The sequence below is a fragment of the Lepidochelys kempii genome, chromosome 10 (assembly GCF_965140285.1).
Source record: "Lepidochelys kempii isolate rLepKem1 chromosome 10, rLepKem1.hap1, whole genome shotgun sequence".
In the NCBI taxonomy this organism is placed as follows: domain Eukaryota; kingdom Metazoa; phylum Chordata; order Testudines; family Cheloniidae; genus Lepidochelys; species Lepidochelys kempii.
Window position 1 is genome coordinate 66887351 of NC_136389.1, and position 21869 is coordinate 66909219.

Sequence of the window (21869 nt, forward strand, 5' to 3'; positions counted from 1 at the left end):
TCCTCTCTTCTATGGAAAGCAAATTTTAAGTTTGCTTTCTGTATGTGTTCACACCAAAATACTAATAGGCGTAGAATTTATCCAGTCAGGGAACACGCTCATGATTCTCCAACGCTTGTGCTGTGCATCATCCACTCGTATATTTCAGGGTATATTGTCTCATCTTTTCAACCTAAAAGTGCTTTGAAATATACTGCATGCCATATGACAAGGGATTGTTTCATATCCCCAGTCTGTGTGATAGATGGCTGACTCACTCTGTAATGATATCTCCATTCTCTCCATTTGTTAGTTTGGACAATTCAACTGTGTAGGAGTCAACAGGATTCATGTTTCCAGATTCCCAGCACACCAGTGCTGCATTTTCACAGCTTCGGCTCTCTTTTCTTTTAATGATAGGAGGTGAAGGAGCTAAAATGTAAATAAAATAGATTCTAAGCCATTTTGTTACGGGATTTTCTATAAGCATGCTTTGTAAATAACATTCTTAGGTTGTTGTTTAATTTCCACAGAATTGATATTAAATGCTAAAAGAAACTCATTCATGACCTCCCCAATGTACAGAAAACTCTCGGGTAGATAAATGCTGGTGCTAGTCAGAAGCGTTCTTTGACCTGTTAAAGTTATGATAACAACCACGAAACAACTGATCAGAAAGAAATGTGAATGCTCGCTGGTCCAGCACTCCTGTTCTTTTTCATGCTGGTTTATCCTTGCCATTGTCCTTTATCTTCACTGCATGGATTATTAATTTAAAACAACAGAGCATCAGCCAGCTATCCTAAGGTCCTAGGAGATCTTCTGGAGAGAGGACTTCTCGCTTTAAATTGCTCTTGGGGAGTTAGATGCCAATGTGTTAGGAAACAGAACAGCAAACCAGGGACTGTGCTTGATTCTGATGCATTTCAGATTTTATGAGGCATTACACAGACTCTACTTAAATTGCCTCTAGTCTGACAGCGTTGCCTATTCAAAAGTGCTCCTTGCACTCACGTTTACTTTTAAAAAAATGTTTAAATTAAACCTAAGCACTCCTGAATTTTGGTGGAGTTAGGAGCCAAATCCAGCTATTATGACTGGCTGCCTCACTCTACGATGGGCTGAACCAAAACCCTGGACCTGAACATACCAATATTTAGGGATGCTCAGATCTGGATCTGAACATTGTGGCTCTGTCTAATCGCTAATCAAAATCTACCTTACTGCCCTGCAATTACGAAGTGTGACTTGATGGACAAAATGGCAAACATTTTACAAACCTGTAAAGAGAGAGTAGCATTGTCCATTACTTAGATGTAGGAATCAGCAAAGCTGGGTTCCATTCTCAGCTTAGCCAATACCTTGTTTTGTGTATTTGAATAAGTCATTTAACCTCTGAGCTTCAGTTTTCCGTCTCTAAAATGAGTATAATGGGCCTCATGCTTATTTTCTATTATTCTAGTGTAAATCAGGAGTAACGGCGCTGAAGCCAATGGAGTTACACCGCACTAAAGGCACCAAGCCAGCAGAATCCTTTTGAATAAAATATTATTATTATTATTATTATTATTATAAAGTCCAGAGAGTTGTCATTAACTTCAATACTAAAGTCATTTACTCATATTATAGTCATGAAGTACATTTACCTGTCACGTAAACTGCTCTTTCACTCACTGGGCTGACGCCGGCGGTATTTAAAGCACTGACCCAAAATTCATATTGTGTATTTGGCACCAGGTTAGTTACTGTGCAGTATGTTTCTTTCACCTTTAGCATAAGCTCTGAAATGAAAAACACCAGGTATTCATGCAGTTCCTTTACACAGACAATCATCCTTCTGAACCACCGCCCCGACTGCTGGAAAACATTGCTTTTTATTGTGCCTCTGAGCTGCGTGTCACACCATCCTTCGGTCTTGTCCATTCAACTAGCTCTGAGATCACATTGCTAACTCAGTCGTGGTACAGTTGTTGGTGCCCTCATCCATCTGTCATATATGGGTACATTAATGCAATGAAATATCATCTTCTCTAGTATTAATACTACTCAAACAAAACAAAAATTAATGGCTAAAGATGAAGGTCACTCACTGGTCACTGGAGCTTCTTCAGAGTGGACTGTACACATTCCCATGCACTGTCAATTTATCCGAACAGTGGAAATGTGCAGAGGCCATTCAAAGAATGTTGTTTTCGTAATTTGGATCTTGTAAAGTTTACATGGGTTTGTCTTTCCTTTCTAAACAGCCCATTCAGCACTCTCAGGCCTCCATCTATGCTGGAAAATTGACAGTGCTCTGGAACAGTTTTTGACAAGTGGTCCAAACAGTATCAGCTAACGCAGTTTTGTAACTGGGGTGGCTGGGCAGGAGGGGAGAGTTGCAGCTTATTGCTGGTATTGAGCTAAACTGCAAAATGATTGTGGGTTTTTAAGTTGACACATAGATAATCTGGTGATCTGTGCTCTAAAATACCTCAAGTTAGATCAGCTACCCATCCCCGGAGCACTAGCAGCAGCAGGTAGAGCTGTGTTGACTTAAACCATTTTTGAGACTGGTGTAGAAAATAGTTTCAGAAGCCACTTGCTTTCTGAACTGGAATCTACATGTGTCCCATCTTACCAGCTTGCTCCTCACTAGGTGTGTCGTCACTGACTTGTTTATAATATAGCTGGTAGAATTCGACAGTGTCATCTGAGAATAGGCCCCAGCATACTCTCACAGAGGTGCCAGTCGCTGAGTTGAGAGCTTGGGGATTTATCACCGGAGCAGAAGGAGCTGAAATGAAGACAGATATATCAGTTTATGAACCCAAAACAGTGATGAGAGGAACAGGATCTTTCCCTCTTTAACATTAAATGGCATGAGGGTACTTTCCCTCTGTGGAAGCATGGTAGTTTACTAACAGAGAAAAACCAAAAAGGTACCTAGTGTGCATTGACATAGTCCCATTTCGAACAGTACTATATTGATGAGGGAACTTTTCAGAGCCCATCAGCAGGGTCTACACGGAACTGTTAGAGTGCAACACTTAGAACGTGCTACAGTTTACACACACACACACTCACCTGCACAGCATAAACCAGCCCCATGTTAACACAGAGCCCTGACTCTGATTAGAGTCTACATACACTGGGCCTGATTCTACCCTCACAGAGGGTATGTCTACACTACCCGCCAGATCGGAGGGCAGCAATCGATCCAGCGGGGATCGATTCATCGCGTCTAGTCTAGACGTGATAAATCGACCCCCGAGCGCTCCCCCGTCGACTCCTGTACTCCACTCCACTGCCGCGAGAGGCGCAGGCGGAGTCGACGGGGGAGCGGCAGCAGTCGACTCACCGCGGTGAGGACACCACGGTACGTCAGTCTAAGTACATTATTCACGTAGCAGAAGTTGCGTTACTTAGATCAATCCCCCCCCCCCCAATGTAGACCAGGGCTAACATTGGTGTGCATCATGCGTAACACCATTAAAGTCGGTGTGTAAAACTAGTGGGAATGAGAACCAGGCCCCTAGTGTTTGGTCCAAACTCGCCCACTTCCTGGGATTTGCTTTAAATCAACAAAAACATAAACCTCAGCCTAAGGCAGCTCCCTAAACTTGGTTGTCTCAGGCATTAGCCTGAGAGCCGCTGGGCCTGTGCATATAGGTGAATTTTACTCTTAGTGAAAAAGGGAGCGAAAACTGGAAGCTGTCTCATACCACACAGGATGCAGAGCTAACAGGATGAAGGATGCTGCAGCAGAGAAGTCTGTAGTGATCTGCACAGATAAAGCTTTTAGTTCTGGTATTTAGGAGCCTCTGGAGGTAACGTTGAATGCACAAATGTGAGGGAACATGTCAAACACTTGGCTTGCATAATGCTCAAGGGCAAACAGGTTACATGACAAACATTTAAATAAAACTTTTTAAAGGTGACCAGCAAAAAGAAAAAAAAAGGGCCATGCCTTTTCTGACTCTTTATGATATATAAAGAAGGCCTGAAAGATCTTATTTTCAAAGGGGATTTTTTTTTAATCATTAGAAAGTCAAACCTTATGGACCCTGTTTTCCTTTGTGAAGTCCAGGGATGACTGGAGAACTACAGGGTAACATCAGGAGAGCAGGCAACTGATATCTGATTAATTGAGAGAAGTGGTTCAGACCGTTTTAAACTTTTGCTTTTTGTTTTTTTATTAATCTCCATTTAGTACAATGAGCTAGAAGGAAAGACAAGTTTGTTACAGAGTCAGCACCACTGCTACTTCAAGGAAAGGCTGAGAAAACTCTGAACCCACTTCTCAGGGGATGCAGGAGGGGGGCAGGATGCAGCAGGGGGTTCGGGTGCAGGAGGGGTGTGGGGTGTAGCAGGGGGCTCAGAGCAGGGGGTCGGGGTGCAGGAGGGGTGTGGCAGGGGGTTCGGCTGCAGGAGGGGTTCAGGGGGTCCAGCCCGGTGCACACTGGGGCAGGGCAGGCTCCCCGCCTGCCCGCCCTGCCTCCACGCCACTCTGGAAAGCGGCTGGAACCTTGCGAAGGGCGGGGGCACAGGGGTCTATGTGTTGTCCTGGCCGCACCTCCAGGCACTGCCCCCCGCAGCTCCCATTGGCTGGGAACGGGGAACCACGGCCAATGGGAGCTTTGGGGGAGGTATCTGGAGGAGCAGCCAGGGCAACACACAGACCCCTGTGCCCCCCCTCAGGTCCTGGCCGCTTCCCAGAGCGGCGCAGGGGCAGGGCGGGGAGCCTGCCCTGCCCCTGGTGCGCACCGGGCCAGAGCTGCTCTAGGTAAATGCTGGGGGGGCACGGGGAGCTGTCAGGCTGCGAAAATAACCCCGCGAGCCGCATATTTGAGACCCCTGTTCTAATTATTAGTCAACCAATATATACAGCCATATGCTCACTGTTACATCATAGGCAACTGAAGAGCAAGTGAGGGCTGGGGATCAAACTCACAATTTATACTGGCAACTGACCATCTCCAAAAAGGTCAATAGAAAACAGTTCATGGAGCACATTTTTTTCAGTGCAAAAATTTAGACCAGTTCTAATCACTAAAGCAGCATAAGGCTATACTGTCCTTTACAATAAAGCTCCTTTACACCAATCTGACAATGTAAAGGAGCCTTGAAATTTTTACACCTGTTTTATACTCCTGAGGGAATTCACTACGAACAATGGGAACAATTCACGAAGCAGACAGGCTGCTACATTCTCCTCTGCCTGAGAGAACAGAGCCTGCCCCATACCTACCTCGTCAGAAACACCCCAAAGCCCTGCCCCTCCACACCAAGCATGCTGCAAGAGCGAGCAAGAGGGACAGAGTGTGTGTGTCTCTCTCTCACACACGACTGCCCAGCCCTACCCCCCGCACCGAGGTGGTGATTTATGTGTCTGCTCTAGGTGCCCAAACCAACCTGTCTGCACTGCCAGGGAATGGGCGCATGACTGCTCTTGCAGCTTCCCTTTGCTTCCCCATCAGAAGTCATTCTTCTGCGGGCAAGCAAAGAAATCTGCGGGGGCCATGAATTCTGCCCATGCGCAGTGATGCAGAATTCCCCCAGGAGTAAATAATAGGCTTCCATTCAACATGACATTGATAATGAGTTTTAAATAGGATTGAAATAAGGATCAAATAGAATGCATACCTGCGATGGTATTAATGGAATCCATTAGTTGCTGAACATCAGAGAAATCTATGACTGTGTCTTCAAAGTCTGGCAGTGTTGAAAGCTCTAAATCCATATCTTTTTTTAAAAATTCTCTCAGCCTGTAAGTGTAAAAGAGTCTAATTCCTATAAGATGATAGTACCATCCTCTCTGAGAGATCCTTCAGGCTACAACATCAGTGTTAACAAGAAGAGAGAGCTCTTTATTTTACCATTCAATAAAGAAGCTGCCTTATCTGACACACTTAAAAGAGAGCAAAGTCCTTTCTTAAATAATGTCTAGGTGGTTGCACAAGACATACCTTGGCTTCCATTTGTCACTTGCTCACATCATGTATTCAGAAATGTATTCTCGAACCTGCATAAGATTAGTGCTCACATTTCGTTATATCCAAATTGGGCCAAAGCCTGCAGCTCGTTCTTACAGTCCATCCCCTTGTCATTCTTGGTCTTGCATTGGTTTGGCTGGCATGCTAGATAGGGTGGTCCCAGTAAGCAGGTGATAGAGAACATTTTCCACTAAAGCTCTAATTCTGAAGGAAGCGAGCTGTTGCCTCCAAAAACTGCATTCTTGCTTATTATTCATATTACAGTAGTCAGGACAGGGCCTCATTGGACTAGGTGGTATACAATTGTTAAAAAGAAGAAGGCGACCCTTTTTTCTTCTACTTGTTTTTATGATGGACTGAAATGAATTAAAACATACATTTCGCATTTGATTTGGCATATCCCAGGGCTCTTTTCTGACCATTACTATATTTCATGCTATCAGTTTTGAGCACCCCGGCTGCATTTACTAAACCTCCTTATTAATGTATAAATAAGCTTGTTACTAATCTGTGAATGTAGAGAGCCCAGTTTAGGCAGATTTTGTATCCAGAGCATTTCTGTAAGACTTGAGCAATCCTGTTTTTCAGTCACTGCAATCAGTTTTCTATCACTAAAGCAAAGTGACACTGATTTAGTTATGCTATGTCTCTTATAGATGTGCTTTATTAAATTAGTTCAGAATCAGTTTCAAGCTGTTAATCTTGTTTTGGAGACTTTTCCAGCAGCAGTTTAAACTAGAATGATGAAAGATTTGCAGACCTCTAACTCCGAGCTTCAGTAACATTCAGTGCACCCTTACCAAAGATAGAGCGTTGTCACAAAATCAGTAAATACTTGAGAACACAGGATGCCCAACATTAGCATTTTCAGAAAATTATTTTGGAAGAGAAGGAGTGAAAAGCAAAACAAAATACTACTGATATTACCTGTCCACCACGGGTACTGCAGCCTATAAAAAAGAGAGAGAAAAAGAGAAAGTCTTCCACGGATGCAGGACCAATTTAGCTTATTAACCCAAATGCAGACTATACAACACCAGATTCGTCTGACTGATTTTGTTCTAAATGCTGCCACATAGAACTATAGAGCTTGTTTTCTCATAACACTTCTGATCCCAAGAATGAAGTTCAGGCTTACTCTTATTTTCAGCTGACCAGATCCTGAGCTAGTTTGCAGTAGGATTGCATGGGATGTAAATCAGCACCAACCAACCTCCGTCCCCACATACCCAGCTTCTACTAAATCAAGACTTGCTATCATGCCCACAGATTGTCTCAAGCAGGAACAAGCAGCATCTTGGAGGTGAAAGGGAAAATCTGTGGAGAGATCTGGATGTTCTTTGCAGATATGAAGGGAAGATACATTTGTTGAACGATCTGGCTCCTTTTCCCGTAGAAATAACAATGCTCCCCACTCCCTGTGATGGACACTTATTTGATGAAGACTGAGCACCACCCATTAATAAAAGACAAAGCTGCCCAAACTTTGCCTAACTGAGGGCAGGCTGGTGATTTTCCAGGAGTCTGAGGGCCACCCTGATTTGAATTCAGTGAGGCAGGCTGTGGCCACTCTCATCTATAATATAGAGATGCAGCCCAGGGAGGTTCCAGGTCACAGCATGTGCTGCTCATCTCAATCTGAGCAGCATGCCTGAACCTGCTGGCTGCATGAGCTTGTGATCAACATCGATTTCCTCCCCTCCACGCTACATAAGGGGAGCATGCTGACCTCAGAAGAGACTGAAAAAATGGTTACTAGGGCCAACGCAAAACTGCTTCAGGCTATTCTCAATGAAGCAGCAGAAAAGGGGAATGTCAGATCATGAAAAGCGCTCAATAAGCCAGATCAAAATGATCAAAATAGAAGAGATCCATGAGGTTGGACTTCAAGTGATATATGGTTAGAGGAGGAGCACCTGTCAAAGAAAAATATTTCTCTAAGTTGCTTCAACGGCAGGTTTCATTAATCATTTTGCAGGAGTCCCTAGTGTGTGCAGTTGGGGCCTCCTATTTAACTACATATTTGAACTTCCTGGCAAAATGAGCAAAACAGAGTGAGGGGGAACAACATCCTACTGAAGCATTAATCTGCCTCTATGAGCCCAAACTAGAGCTAGAAAGCTAAGACTGCATGCGGCAATGAACACTGCTAAGCACTTCAAAAGTTTCCTAAGTAGTTAGACCTGGAGAACAAACAGTATTTTCCCCAAGTCAGAATGATACTCATGAATCATTGAGTTTACCAGTGACAGACCTCTGCTGATGCATGTTAGTAATGTTGAATTTATCATGATTAAGTTAGTACTATGTGCAAAGCACCTGGAGCACTCACATCATCATAAAACTGGCAAGTAGAGTGCATGACCAGCTTTGAATGTTCTATGGAAATTCAATCACTCATGATCTTAGTGCTGGAGCCTTCGACTCTTGACTAGACAGAATTGTGAGGAAATAGACCATCCTTAAGGGGTCATGCCAGTTTAATTACTTTACCTTTATAAAATCAGCTTTCTCCTTGTCCTTGCACAGCTCCTGAATTGTTTCCATCAGCTCCTTACAGGTGTCAAGATTTTCTCCACAACTGACCAGTTGCCCATACAAGGCTTCTAGCTTCTGTTTCTTCTCTTCCCCAAGGCCTTCTACCTTTTCTTCATATCTCTGAGTTAGCGTTTGCATCACTTCATTGTAATGCATCTCGAAGTTCTGCTCTTGGCGCCCAAAATTCTCCTGGAAGTCATTTGGGTTTTATTTTATTCATCTAAAGCCCGAGCCAAAGCCCACTGAGGTCAGTAAGAAGGAAAATCTTGCTGGTATCAAATCAAAGTGATTGTTACAATGGAGACAATTTTGTTACAGATAAATAGTTACTAGACTGTAATATTATCATTAGATTATAAATAATGACCATATTTTATAACCGCTATTTATTAAACTCCCTCACCCCCGACAATGCACTGGGGATGTTAGACATTCATTCCAGATATAATACAAACATAGGAAAGTATAATAAAAATAATACAAAAAATATAATAAAACTAGCCTCTAAAATAAAAACTAGAAACACAAATAGGTGCACATTCCAGTTATAATAAGTAGGTGTTTCCACCTATATATTTGCACTGGGGGGAACCGTAGCACCCCATTGGGGATTCATGCATTCACTCTAGGGGAGCTGAGCAGCTAATGCTTGTATCCTTACCCTCCTGAAGTGGGGGGTCCAGTAGGAGGGAAGATTTAAGTGGAAATCTGGGCTTCCTTGCCAGCAGCTTTTTACTGTTTAGGCAGCGCTGCCTGGCTGTAGCCACCCTCAGCTACCTTGTGCTACTGCAACCTCCCTTCACTCAGATTTTCCACTGTCGGGGCCAGGCACCCTGGGATGTGCTGGAATAAGCCAGGATACTGCAGTGCATTGTATCATGTTACATTTTGTGCTCGGTAACCATGGCCTCTATTGCTGTAATTTCTCATCCTGTATAAAAGTGAACACTGCAGTCTTGTCAAAGCAGCTGTGTACTCAGTTGGTCCCACATTGTGGAGTTAACCAAAGAGCAAATTGCTTACCTCTACAGTGATGAAAATTTCCTCCAAGTGACTGGCAAAGTTTTCCATTTCAGTAACCTGTTCTTCTAATTTACACATGTTTTTCTGAATCTCCTCCTACCAAACCAAGCATTGTTATTAATAGGCTTGAATACTATTTAACAGATATGCAGAATAATGGAAGAGACCACTTGGATAATTCTTACCTTTGCACTTTCCACTGCATTGGCAAGCTGGGTCACCTCATGGTCCTTATGGTCACCAAACAATTTGTCAAAGGCTCGAATTGGAATCTTGCAGGTAGCACAATAAATATCAGCAGCTTCCTCTTCACTGTTTGGCTGAATACTTTTCTCATCTTGCCAGCCATCCCTCCTAAGCTCTTCTTCGGAATGTTCATGATTATGCAACTCATCATACGCTTTCCCATTGTGTAGGTGTTGAGATTCATCTTCAGAATCGTGGCCAAGACATTCCTGTTCCTCTGTGCTTTCCATATGTTTTTTATGCTGAGAGCTGTTTACTGGTGAACTGCTCTTTGGTGCATTATATGTGGAGTCATATGATCCTGCTGCTACGCCTTCCTTGTGAGCTGGTGTCTCTTTGCTCTCTAAAATCCCAGACGTAGCTATATTCCCACCAAGAAGCTCCTGCTCTATTTCTTTATCCTCATCAAGTCCATATAGTTTTGTTAGTTCATCAACTTCCTTTTCCAAGTCATATGCACTTTGGTCAGAACTGCAAAAATCTTCCCCTGGCCCTGTTGACTCTTGGCTGGTTTCGCCCAGAGCCCCATCTCCACTTCCAGCTGGCTCTTCAGGAAAGATTTCTAATCTTCCATTTGATTCATAGAGATCCATGTGATAGAACGTTAAGCCTTCAGGCTCATTTTCATTAGATTCTGGAAACATCATGGACTCTGATGGATCAGTGGCTGGATCTAAAGCTGCTGTATCACTACTGAAAACAATTTCATTCTCCATTGCAATGGCAGGGCTGAATGACAGCAGTACTGTATCCCCAATAAGGCCTTCCAGATGACCAGATGAAATGTGTTTTAGTCCTTCAGAATAAAAAGAAAAGAATTAGTCAGGTGTTTGCTTTAAAACGCACAGACAGAAGAGGTTGTGTTTAGGACTGCTGTTGATCTGGACCTAGGCCCTGCCTAGAAAATACCAGAGTTAGTAGATGGATTTCCCAGCAGGGCTCCACTTTTCTCAATGGATCTGCCATGGCTGATCCAAAACACACCTAAGGCCTCTTGTTTGCATGGGGACAGAAAGAAAAAATGGAGAAAGATGTTCTGCGGAAGTGGCTAGTGGCAACCAGAGTTTCCAGCAGAACAGGGGGAAGAACAGCCTAGTCAAGGTGACATGCAGGAGTGACACAATACGAACATCTTGAAAAGCAGTTTTGTCACATCCTTCTGTTATTATATTGGATAATGGTAACGTGTCAGTTGCCAGGTGGGGCCAATACCAGGGACTAAACTGGGGGACCTCCAGAGCTAAAAGTGTAACTCCACAGTTTGTGCTAATGAACCAACGTGTCAAGCAGAGAACTGTAAGACATGCTCCGTAGACTTCTTAGATTTTAACAACTAAATGCCCATCTGCACTGGGCATGCTCCAGCCTGGGGCTGAGAGGAATTTCCCTGCAATTGCAGCTGTGGGCTGCTGTGAAGCACACCAGCTCTATGCCCCTGAACTGAGTGCATGGAGGGAACTTGTCTCTCCTTGCTCTCGGTGACCCCTGTGCTGGGTCCAGGCAGCTCAAAGGAGAAAACTGCCTGAATCAAATGCAGAGAGGACAAAAGATGGACCTGTGAGGATGAAGGAAGGAGTAGATTTGTACAAAGAGACTGGGATTGGCTGGGCAAGGAGACTGGACTGGGAGCCATGGAGGGAAGCCATGGGGGGACTACGAGCCAGTAATTGGGAGTGGGATGGGGAGGGGTAGATGAGGTGCCTGGAGGAGACTGGGACTGAGAATCTGTGGGGCAAGGGGAAAGAAGTGAAGGGGAAGGCGAGACAGACCTAATAAGGAGCCAGAGTGCAATGGGAAAACTGGGACTGGCTGGGCAAAGAGACTGGGACAAAGAGCTAGAGGGGACATACTGAAATTGGACAAGGAGCCTGGGGATTGATCTTGGAACTGGGAAGCAGTGCAGATAAAGAATGCGAGCAAGTGGTGGGATGACCAGAGGCCAGGGTGGTGAAGAGAGACAGACTGCATGAAGAACCAGGAAGGGAGACCTGGGATGAGAAGCCTGTGGAGTGGAATTGTCTGGGTGGAGGAAAGACAGGCCTGGGACAGAGACATACTGAAGAAGACTGCGTAGAAGGGGGTTGTGTTTGGAGGAAATGGGCAGAAGAGTCCGTGCCCACCAGAGCACACTACCCACCAGAGCCTTGAATGGAACCCAAGATTCCTGAGTCTCAGCATCCCTCTGCTGTCAGCAAATATCTAGCAAAGAGTGTCTCACCCACCTCTAGTGCTGGTCCGCCCAGAGGTTGACTTTTGAGTGCTTGACTTTACAACGTGCATAATGTTCTTTTAACGTTGGGTTTTTTGGGGGGTTGGAGGAATTGCATGTAATTTAAGTATAATTTTCTAAATACATTTGTATAGATTCCTACATATGTATCAAACTATTTCTGTATCTATAGACACGTAGAGGCATGGAGACACCCAGTTACTGAAGCTGTATGTACATGTTGTTCATCATGGCATAAAAGCATCCTGTTTTACTGAAGTAATGCACTCCACCTCACAACCTCCTACTGTGTTTTGCAAAAGTCCTCTCATCTTTTATTGAACAGTCCCCACCCCTGGTCTTCTAGCAAGCCTGGAATTAATATCATAATAAGAATTTATGTTAATATTCAGAGAACATTTGGTGTGCTCTGTCAGGTTTGAAAATTCACTATAACACCATGCAGCTCATCAGCACTAATAAGATCATGGCCATGGAGAGCATAAATACTTTTGTTTTTGTCTCCAGCAGTTTATTGATATGGTTAAAGAGTTCGTAGAAATGCTTCAAGTGTTAGTTCAAACATTTCCATTGCATGTTAATGAACATATATCACAGTTACATTCTCTATCTAGTCACACCTCAATTAGGCATTTTAAGGCTCCTAAAATGACAATGTGGGTTTCTTCCTCTCACAGAAAGAATCAAAACTGTCAGTCATCATCAAGCTTATTGAAGCCATTTTAGAAGCTTGCATAATGACAGGTTTCAGAGTAACAGCCGTGTTAGTCTGTATCCGCAAAAAGAAAAGGAGAACTTGTGGCACCTTAGAGACTAACAAATTTATTTGAGCATAAGTTTTCGTGAGCTACAGCCCACTTCATCAGATGCATGCAGTGGAAAATACAGTGGGGAGATTTTATATACACAGAGAACATGAAACAATGGGTGATCAGGTAAGGTGAGCTATTACCAGCAGGAGAGAAAAAAAACCTTTTGTAGTGATAATCAAGGTGGGCTATTTCCAGCAGTTGACAAGAACGTGTGAGGAACAGTGTGGGCGCAGGGAAATAAACATGGGGAAATAGTTTTACTTTGTGTAATGACACATCCACTCCCAGTCTTTATTCAAGCCTAATTTAATGGTGTCCAGTTTGCAAATTAATTCCAATTCAGCAGTCTCTCGTTGGAGTCTGTTTTTGAAGTGTTTTTGTTGAAGAATTGCCACTTTTAGGTCTGTAATTGAGTGACCAGAAAGATTGAAGTGTTATCACTACAAAAGGTTTTTTTTCTCTCCTGCTGGTAATAGCTTACCTTACCTGATCACTCTCATTACAGTGTGTATAGTAACACCCATTGTTTCATGTTCTTTGTGTATATAAAATCCCTCTACTGTATTTTCTACTGCATGCATCCGATGAAGTGAGCTGTAGCTCATGAAAGCTTATGCTCAAAGAAATTTGTTAGTCTCCAAGGTGCCACAAGTACTGTTCTTTTAGAAGCTACAACCTTTGGGAGGTTTCCAAATTGCCATTTAAAGCTCTTACAGTTTCCATTAGCTCCTATTCATTCACATTTTTTTCTGTGATTTTATTGATTTCCTGGCAGTTAATTGGCTAACAATGTTTTATTAAGACTTTTTTTCTCTGCTTTTGTGAGAGATTAAATTTTCCCTTTTAAAACATGTATCATGGAATAACAGCCAATTCCCAGCAAAATGATTGGTTCACAGGGATCTTGGCTTAATAGACATTAAATATTACTATCACTTTAGAGGTGAACTGGTGAGAATTTCTGTGGAAAATATTCCATTCTCCAGAGTTACGTTGGTGTAACTGAGAACATAGTCTAGCCTCTGCTTTTATATACAAACACAGTCATTGAAGATATGAAAGTTGAACTTTGACTTAACACATTTTACGGTACCTAAAAATATTGATAAAAGGCAGACCATATTATATATGGCACAGGCAATAAAATAAATCACATTTATATCTTGGGAGTCATGCAATATTAAAATATTAAACAGGACAATAGTTTTGAAATATATTGAGAAGTCTAACTTCTGCAAAGGTTTTTCATAATTTAACAACCAAACATTCTGTTTTACAAACTATAAATTATCTGCTGCTAAATCCAAAACCAAAATAGCAAGTATTTTGCCTAGTATGTTGTAATTCAATTACATAAATTAAAACAAGTATAATTAAAAGTGTCTGGAACTCTCCTGCCAAAAAACTTTCTGGATTATGTGGTTTGCTCAATTTACAAACATAGATACAATTACAGTGCAGTATGTTTAAAGTCCTTGAGGTTCAACAATACAAAACTTATAAGAAAAGATGAACTCTTACTACCTAAAAACTTGCCTTCTTATCTTAAGAATCCATAAATTCTTCTTATAACCGAGATGAACCAAACATCACATCTATTTTTCCTAGCAAAAATTTATTCACATGAAGGTAATTCCCTGCCAGCTTCCTGTGACTGCAGCTGGAAGACATATTAAAGTAATTCTAGACAGTTTCTCAAATGACATGTCAGCTATGAGCAACAGTGACAAATATAGGTCTGCCCCAGCTGTCATTCAGCTGCACACTACTCAAGTGTCACCAGGAAGAATGTCATACACTGAAAAAATGACTCCAAAAATTTTGTGGGGTACCCAGGCTTGAAGTACTTTAAACAATTATGCAATGCTCCCTTAAAAATAGAGAACTCTGCTGATATTATTAAAAGTGTCTGAGATGTCTGTCGGTGAACCTAGACATGTTTTACAAGGTAGTGAGTCAAGAGTAAGTAACATTTCTTATACCTTATGTAGGGAACATATATTCTCTCTCTCTCACACACACACACACTCATGCATGCATGCACTGACCTCGTTAAGTTTAAATATCTGTTAGCTTCTTTATAAAAGTTTAAAAGGCACAATCCTGCTCCCACTTCAGCCAGTAGAAGTACTGCCATTTAGTTCAATGGGAAGCTAGATCAGATCTTAGAAAACATTATGGTACAAGTAATTAATTTGTATATATATTTTTAAATACATTTATTTCTATTAATACTGTACCAGTACATACATCTTAAGACTATCTGGAGGCTGAAAATGACAAAGAAAGCAGCTGCTAGATAGGTAAGTGGAGTGCACTGGTATATCTGATCAAAGAACAGCCCCTATATCATTAATAATAATTATTATAAATTATTTAGATTGCAGTAGCCCTTGTGACTTATGTGTCCAAACAAATCAACTGAAACTGAAGTATGTAATACTCTGTAGCTTGCAGACAAGCTACAGAGCAAGCATTAATTGCAGACGTTCTTGAATGCCTTGCAAATTATTTACCCATTTCCTCTCTTGTATAAGCCTTGAGCAACTGGCAGTTTTGTGTTTAAAAGGACAGTGCAGTTATTGTAGCCTCAGAAATATCTATTTTGTGTTTCACTGGCCACACAGGCTCACAAAGGAGAATTCTCTACTTCACATTATTTTTGTGTTTCTTCCTCTCATTCTTCCTCTCACTCCTGCTGTTTATCCACTAAGTGATGAATTATGAACTGACTCCCAGTGTGGCGAGGCTCATTCTGCATAGACTCCTGGCATCTCCTCTGGTATTTTTGAAGTCAGAGAGGAAATATTTCCACATTAATGGTGCAGCCTTAGTTGCAGCCATTCTCAGTATTTTGTCAAGATTGTCTGTATTAATTTTCAGATTAGAACCAAATTTTGCTCTTGGTTATCTTGTGTAAATCTGGAGTAACCCCCTTAGGGTCATCCTGATGCAAAACTGGCACTCATGGCGCATGCCGTTATTTTGGAAGGCCACAACAGAATATTTGCTGAAATTCACCACTGTACAGTGCCTGCAGCAGGGCTCTGTACTACCTAAGTCCTACTTAACCTTTTAAAAAAGGAGCTGTAAGTGGGAGTTAAGCCTTGTGCTTACCCTCTGCACAGAGCTGCCTTTGACCCGCATTCACTCTGGTTCATTTTTTGCGTACTTCAAATTACTCAATTTGGAGGAAAATGTGTTTTGTTGATGAGGTAAATGTATCCATTCGAAAGTAGGCAAGTTCTATACTTGCTCTTCTCACTTGATCCTGTCACTGTTTTGTGTCAATGATCACAAATGGTCAGGCCTCAATACAGGGCTCAGATTGAGTTTTTATGCATTGGTGTGCTATACCGGCACTTTCCTAGTGACCCCGTAAGTTTCTCTATAATTTGTGCTTCCCTTTTAAAGTATGACGGCTGAGACAATCTTCAGAATTTGAACTGATGCAGTGCTGTTTCGGTCTACAGAACAGTAGATAGGGACACTAGCTTTAAGAGAGGTGTGGGTTTCCTCCTTTTACATCAAAGGGGTATTAATGCTGAATGCTAATGATGACAATTTAAATATCAACATTGTTAACTCTTTTGCTGCTGATTTTTGCAGAAACATTTAGCAGCTCTGGGATTGGGGGCAAAGTACTATCACCCTTTCCATCATTCTGACCCCAGCCCAGTATTATCTTTCATCCAAAAATTACCATTTCTAGTAGCAGCATCCTCTTAATACCCTGCTGAGACATTCAGGTTGAGAGAACATAGTGCCGAATTGCAACTACATCATTGACAGGTTTCAGAGTAACAGCCGTGTTAGTCTGTATTCGCAAAAAGAAAAGGAGTACTTGTGGCACCTTAGAGACTAACCAATTTATTTGAGCATAAGCTTTCGTGAGCTACAGCTCACTTCGTCAGATGCATACTGTCGAAAATACAGAAGATGTTTTTATACACACAGACCATGAAAAAAAATCCAAGTGGGTTGGGGGGGGGGGAGAAACCTGGATTTTTGCTGGAAATGGCCCACCTTGATTATCATATACATTGTAAGGAGAGTGATCACTTTAGATAAGCTATTACCAGCAGGAGAGTGGGGTGGGGAGAGAGAAAACCTTTTGTAGTGATAAACACCCATTTTTTTCATGGTCTGTGTGTATAAAAAGATCTTCTACACTTTCCACAGTATGCATCCGATGAAGTGAGCTGTAGCTCACGAAAGCTTAAGTTTCCTTATTTCCTCGTGTGGGTATTGTAATAAATTGGTTAGTCTCTAAGGTGCCACAAGTACTCCTTTTCTAACTACATCATTGTAATCTCCCGTCCATCAAATGAACCTGCCCTATCCGCCTTAATTTATAAGAGCTGATAACTTCACAACAGTGTTGTATGACTGCAACTGAAGATCATAACCTTCTAAACATTTTCACATGTGAGCAATTGTACTCACCTAACTAGTCCCATTATTTCCAGAATCAGGTTCTAGACTTGCTATACACTTCTATACCACTTTATATTTTCTCTTCTATGTCTAAAAGACAATGCATTTTGAATTAGTGATTTTTATTAATAAAGTATCAGTTATCTATGCAATTATATTTATCACATATCCTGGGTAAAGTGTATTGATCTCTCTCCATTACTGACTTCACAATTGCTATTGATTTTATATGGAAAGCAATGAGGCCCAGCTCCTCAATGGTATCTAGTTGCCTAACTACCATTGAAATCAATGAGGGAGAGAAGGTGAGTCAAGTATCAGAGGGGTAGCCATGTTAATCTGGTTCTGTAAAAGTGGCAAAGAGTCCTATGGCACCTTATAGTCTAACAGACATATTGGAGCATGAGCTTTCATGGGTGAATACCCACTTCGTCGGATTCATGTAGTGGAAATTTCCAGAGGCAGGTATAAATATGTAAGCAAGAATCAGGCTAGGGGTAACGAGGTTAGTTCAATCAGGGAGGATGAGGCCCTCTTCTAGCAGTTGAGGCGTGAACACCAAGGGAGGAGAAACTGCTTTTGTAGGTGGCGAGCCATTCACAGTCTTTGTTTAATCCTGAGCTGATGGTGTCAAATTTGCAAAAGAACTGAAGCTCAGCAGTTTCTCTTTGAAGTCTGGTCCTGAAGTTTTTTTGCTGCAGGATGGTTACCTTTAAATCTGCTATTGTGTGTCCAGGGAGGTTGAAGTGTTCTCTTACAGGTTTTTGTATATTGCCATTCCTAATATCTGATTTGTGTCCATTTATCCTTTTACGTAGGGACTGTCCAGTTTGGCTGATGTACATAGCAGAGGGGCATTGCTGGCACATGAGGGCGTAGATTACATTGGTGGACGTGCAGGTGAATGAACCGGTGATGGTGTGGCTGATCTGGTTAGGTCCTGTAATGGTGTCACTGTGTAGATATGTGGGCAGAGTTGGCATCGAGGTTTGTTGCATGGATTGGTTCCTGAGTTAGAGTTACTATGGTGCGGTGTGTAGTTGCTGGTGAGAATATGCTTCAGGTTGGCGGGTTGTCTGTGGGCAAGGACTGGCCTGCCTCCCAAGACCTGTGAAAGTGAGAAATCGTTGTCCAGGATGGGTTGTAGATCACTGATGATGCGTTGGAGAGGTTTTAGCTGAGGACTGTATGTGATGGCCAGTGGAGTTCTGTTGGTTTCTTTCTTGGGCTTGTCTTGCAGCAGGAGGCTTCTGGGTACATGTCTGGCTCTGTTGATCTGTTTCCTTATTTCCTCGTGTGGGTATTGTAGTTTTGAGAATGCTTGGTGAAGATCTTGTAGGTGTTGGTCTCTGTCTGAGGGGTTGGAGCAAATGTGGTTGTACCTCAGCGCTTGGCTGTAGACAATGGATCGTGTGGTGTGTCCAGGATGGAAGCTGGAGGCATGAAGGTAGGCATAGCGGTCGGTGGGTTTTCGGTATAGGGTGGTGTTAATGTGACCATCACTTATTTGCACCGTGGTGTCTAGGAAGTGGACCTCCCTTGTAGATTGGTCCAGGCTGAGGTTGATGGTGGGGTGGAAGCTATTGAAATCATGGTGGAATTCTTCCAGGGTTTCCTTCCCATGGGTCCAGATATTCCAGTCAAGTAATATCTTTTACTGGACCATCTTCTGTTGGTGGAAGAGACAAGCTTTCAGGTTTAGGATTATTCTTTAGGATTAGCTCAAAAACTTGTCTATTCCACCACCAGAAGTTGGTCCAGTTAGAGATATTACCTGACCCACCTAGTATCTCATATCCTGGGCCAACATGGCTACAACAACGTTAAAAGCAAGAGGAATTAGGTATCTAAATATATTTGAGGATCTGGGTTTCAAATACTACAGTTATTGGCAAACAGATTACATAGTTTCTGCTGAAAGGCCTACTACTTGTGTCACAGGGAAAGATGGTAGTATACTAGAGAGGAAGACAGTCAGGTGACAATTCGAGAAGAAACTGAGGCAGTGGGTGAGCCCAGAACCAGAGATGGCTGTGTTTCAACTATGGGCAAACTAATTCTAAGATGCTGTGAAAGTGGAAGTGACTATGTATTTCATGATTCTTGATTGAGCATAATTTCTCAATGTTACATTAACGTAATTCTCTATGACACACTCGTTCACAAGGCATAGCATGAAAATCTCTCTGTTTCCTAAACTGCGTATCGTTTGCGCTATCTGTGCTATATGTTTGTGCTATAGTGACTGTACCATGGAACTGCAGGTGCTTGCATTATCTTTAGGGTGGCCAGATGTCCCATTTTTAAAGGGACAGCCCTGTATTTAAGCACTCCTGCAAGTGTCCCAACTTTTTCTTAAAAACAGGCAAATTGTCCCATATTTTCTCTGTACCTCCTCACCCCCCCAATCAGTACTGGCAGGTCCTGCTGCTGGCCAGATCCCTGCTTGCCAGTTGCCCGCCCAACAGTGGTGAGTGGGGGGTCCAGTGGCTGACAATGGGGGTGAGTGTGCAAGGCTGGTGGCAGGGCAAAGCTGCAGCACGTGGGACCAGCTGCTCCCCCTGCTGGTCCACCAGCGCAGCCCCCACTGTGTGCCGGCTCTCAGCCAGCAGGGTCCCGCCCAGTGGTGATCTGGAGCCGGTTCGCTGGAACAAGTTTGCTGGAACCGGTTGTTAAATTTAGAAGCCCTTTCAGAACCGGTTGTTCCTTGAGGGACAACTGGTTCTAAAAGGGCTTCTAAATTTAACTGGCCAAAAGCGGCGCCTTAGGCGCCAACTCCATGGGTGCTCCAGGAAAATTTGGGAAATTTTGGTGGGTGCAGAGCACCCACCGGCAGCTCCCCGGCCCCAGCTCACCTCCACTCTGCCTCCTCCCCTGAACGCGCCACCCCACTCTGCTTCTCCACCCCCCCAGGCTTCCTGCGAATCAGCTGTTCGCGCGGGAAGCCGGGACAGGCTGAGAAGCAAGTGGCAGCTTCGCACTCAGGCCCAGGGAGGCGGAGGTGAGATGAGGCAGGGGGCGCGAGGAGGGCCGCCCACGCTGCAGCAGGTAACCCGGGGGGGGGGGGGGGGCGGGGACCGCGCAGGAGAATCGCTCCCCACCCCAGCTCACCTCATGGAGTCGGCGCCTAAGACGCCACTTTTAATGTGATCAGTGAGGGGAGCGTCTGCTCCCCCGCTAGCTACGCTCTCCCACCACTAGGAACCAGAGGGACCTGCCGGATGCTTCCTGGGAGCTGCCCCAGGTAAGCACCGCCGGGACTCCCCACCTCGCCCCCCAGCAGGTCCCTCCGGCTCTTAGGGATGGAGTGGGCACCCACTACGGTGGTCCATGAGACCCTCCTGCCCTGTTCTGGGGCCAGTCAGGGGACAGCGGAGGGGGGTGGATGGGGCTGGGGTCCGGGGGGGGCATCAAGGAATGCGGGGGGTTGGATGGGGCAGAAGTCTGGGGGCGGGGGTGGACAACGACCCCCTTGTGGGGCGAGGAGGGAACCGGTTGTTAAGATTTTGGCATCTTATCAATGGCACCGCCCCCATCCCATTTCTGGCCAGCACTGGCTGCTGCCCACCCATCGACCCTTTATGTGCTCCCTCTCTAGCTGTCCTCTCCCGGCTTTGCCCCTTCGTCCCCCCGCCCCCATCCCTGCTGTTCCTCTATATCGCCCCCTCCCCCTCCCCGGCATGGTGCATCCTGCTCCCAGCGCTCATCAACAGGCTGGCCGGCAGGCTCCTTCCTTCCCTCATTGCCTCTGGCTGGGCTGGCACCCTGGGAAAGCCCAAGACCCTCTGTCCCGAGGCACTGGCCAGGAGGAGCCAAGTCCAGCATGTGCCAAAGTCCCGCACAGTGCTGGGATGGGGAAGCCTCTCCAACCCTCAGCTAAGCTCTGGAGTGTCGGGGGAGGGGGGGATTTCCAGCCTGTTCACACCCCAAACCTGCAAGCTCCACAGCAGTCCCCCCAGGCAGGGGCTTATTACCCTCTTCACCTGTTCCCCCACCCCCCCGCCCACTCCCTGGGTCCTGCCCCCAGGGAGCCCGGGGCTGCTCCATCCACTAGGCACCATCCCCTGCTGAGCCACCCCTCTGGCCAGGTTTGCTGAAGCCCCTGCAGTCAGGTTCCTTGGGCCTTGGTGCACAATGCATTCTTAGGGCTTAACCCCTTCCTGCCCATGCTGTAGCCAGGGGACAGGAGGTGGCTGGGTTGTGTCAGTGGCCAGCAGCAGCCTGGAGGTGTTAGCTACCTTTCCACACTGTGTGGGCAGGAAGAGACAAGCTGCTTCCAGTCACAAGGGTTAGGGAGGGAAGAGATGAGCTCTGCAAAGACATGGGCGAGGTCATCCCTTCCCTCCATCTCCCCTGCAGCCTGGAAGCAGCTCCTGTCCCTTCCCTCCTGCATAGTGCCGAAAGGCTGCTGCTGGCCACATTCTGGTGTGAACCCTGGCAGAAATCTGGGCGGGGGCATGTGACCCTATGTGCCCACACACACACATGTTGCCCTGGGAAGACGTGGCGCCAGGTACCAGGAGAGGCAGGTCTAGGGTGACCAGATGTCCCGATTTTGTAGGGACAGTCCCAATATTTGGGACTTTTTCTTAGAGAGGCTCCTATTACCCCCCCCACCCCCTGTACCGA

General features: G+C 44.4%; 1 protein-coding gene across 1 annotated transcript in view; it reads right to left on the reverse strand.

Moving 5' to 3' along the window:
* FSD2 (fibronectin type III and SPRY domain containing 2) overlaps positions 1-21869 on the reverse strand; it is a 37618-nt gene that overhangs the window by 14877 nt on the left and 872 nt on the right. The window contains exons 2-9 of the mRNA XM_073304654.2: positions 9701-10557; positions 9516-9611; positions 8448-8681; positions 6882-6904; positions 5605-5726; positions 2600-2755; positions 1626-1760; positions 258-411 (exon numbers count right to left, since the gene is read on the reverse strand). Of these exons, the coding sequence (XP_073160755.2) occupies positions 258-411; positions 1626-1760; positions 2600-2755; positions 5605-5726; positions 6882-6904; positions 8448-8681; positions 9516-9611; positions 9701-10557 (1777 nt within the window). The remainder of the gene's footprint in view (positions 1-257; positions 412-1625; positions 1761-2599; positions 2756-5604; positions 5727-6881; positions 6905-8447; positions 8682-9515; positions 9612-9700; positions 10558-21869) is intronic.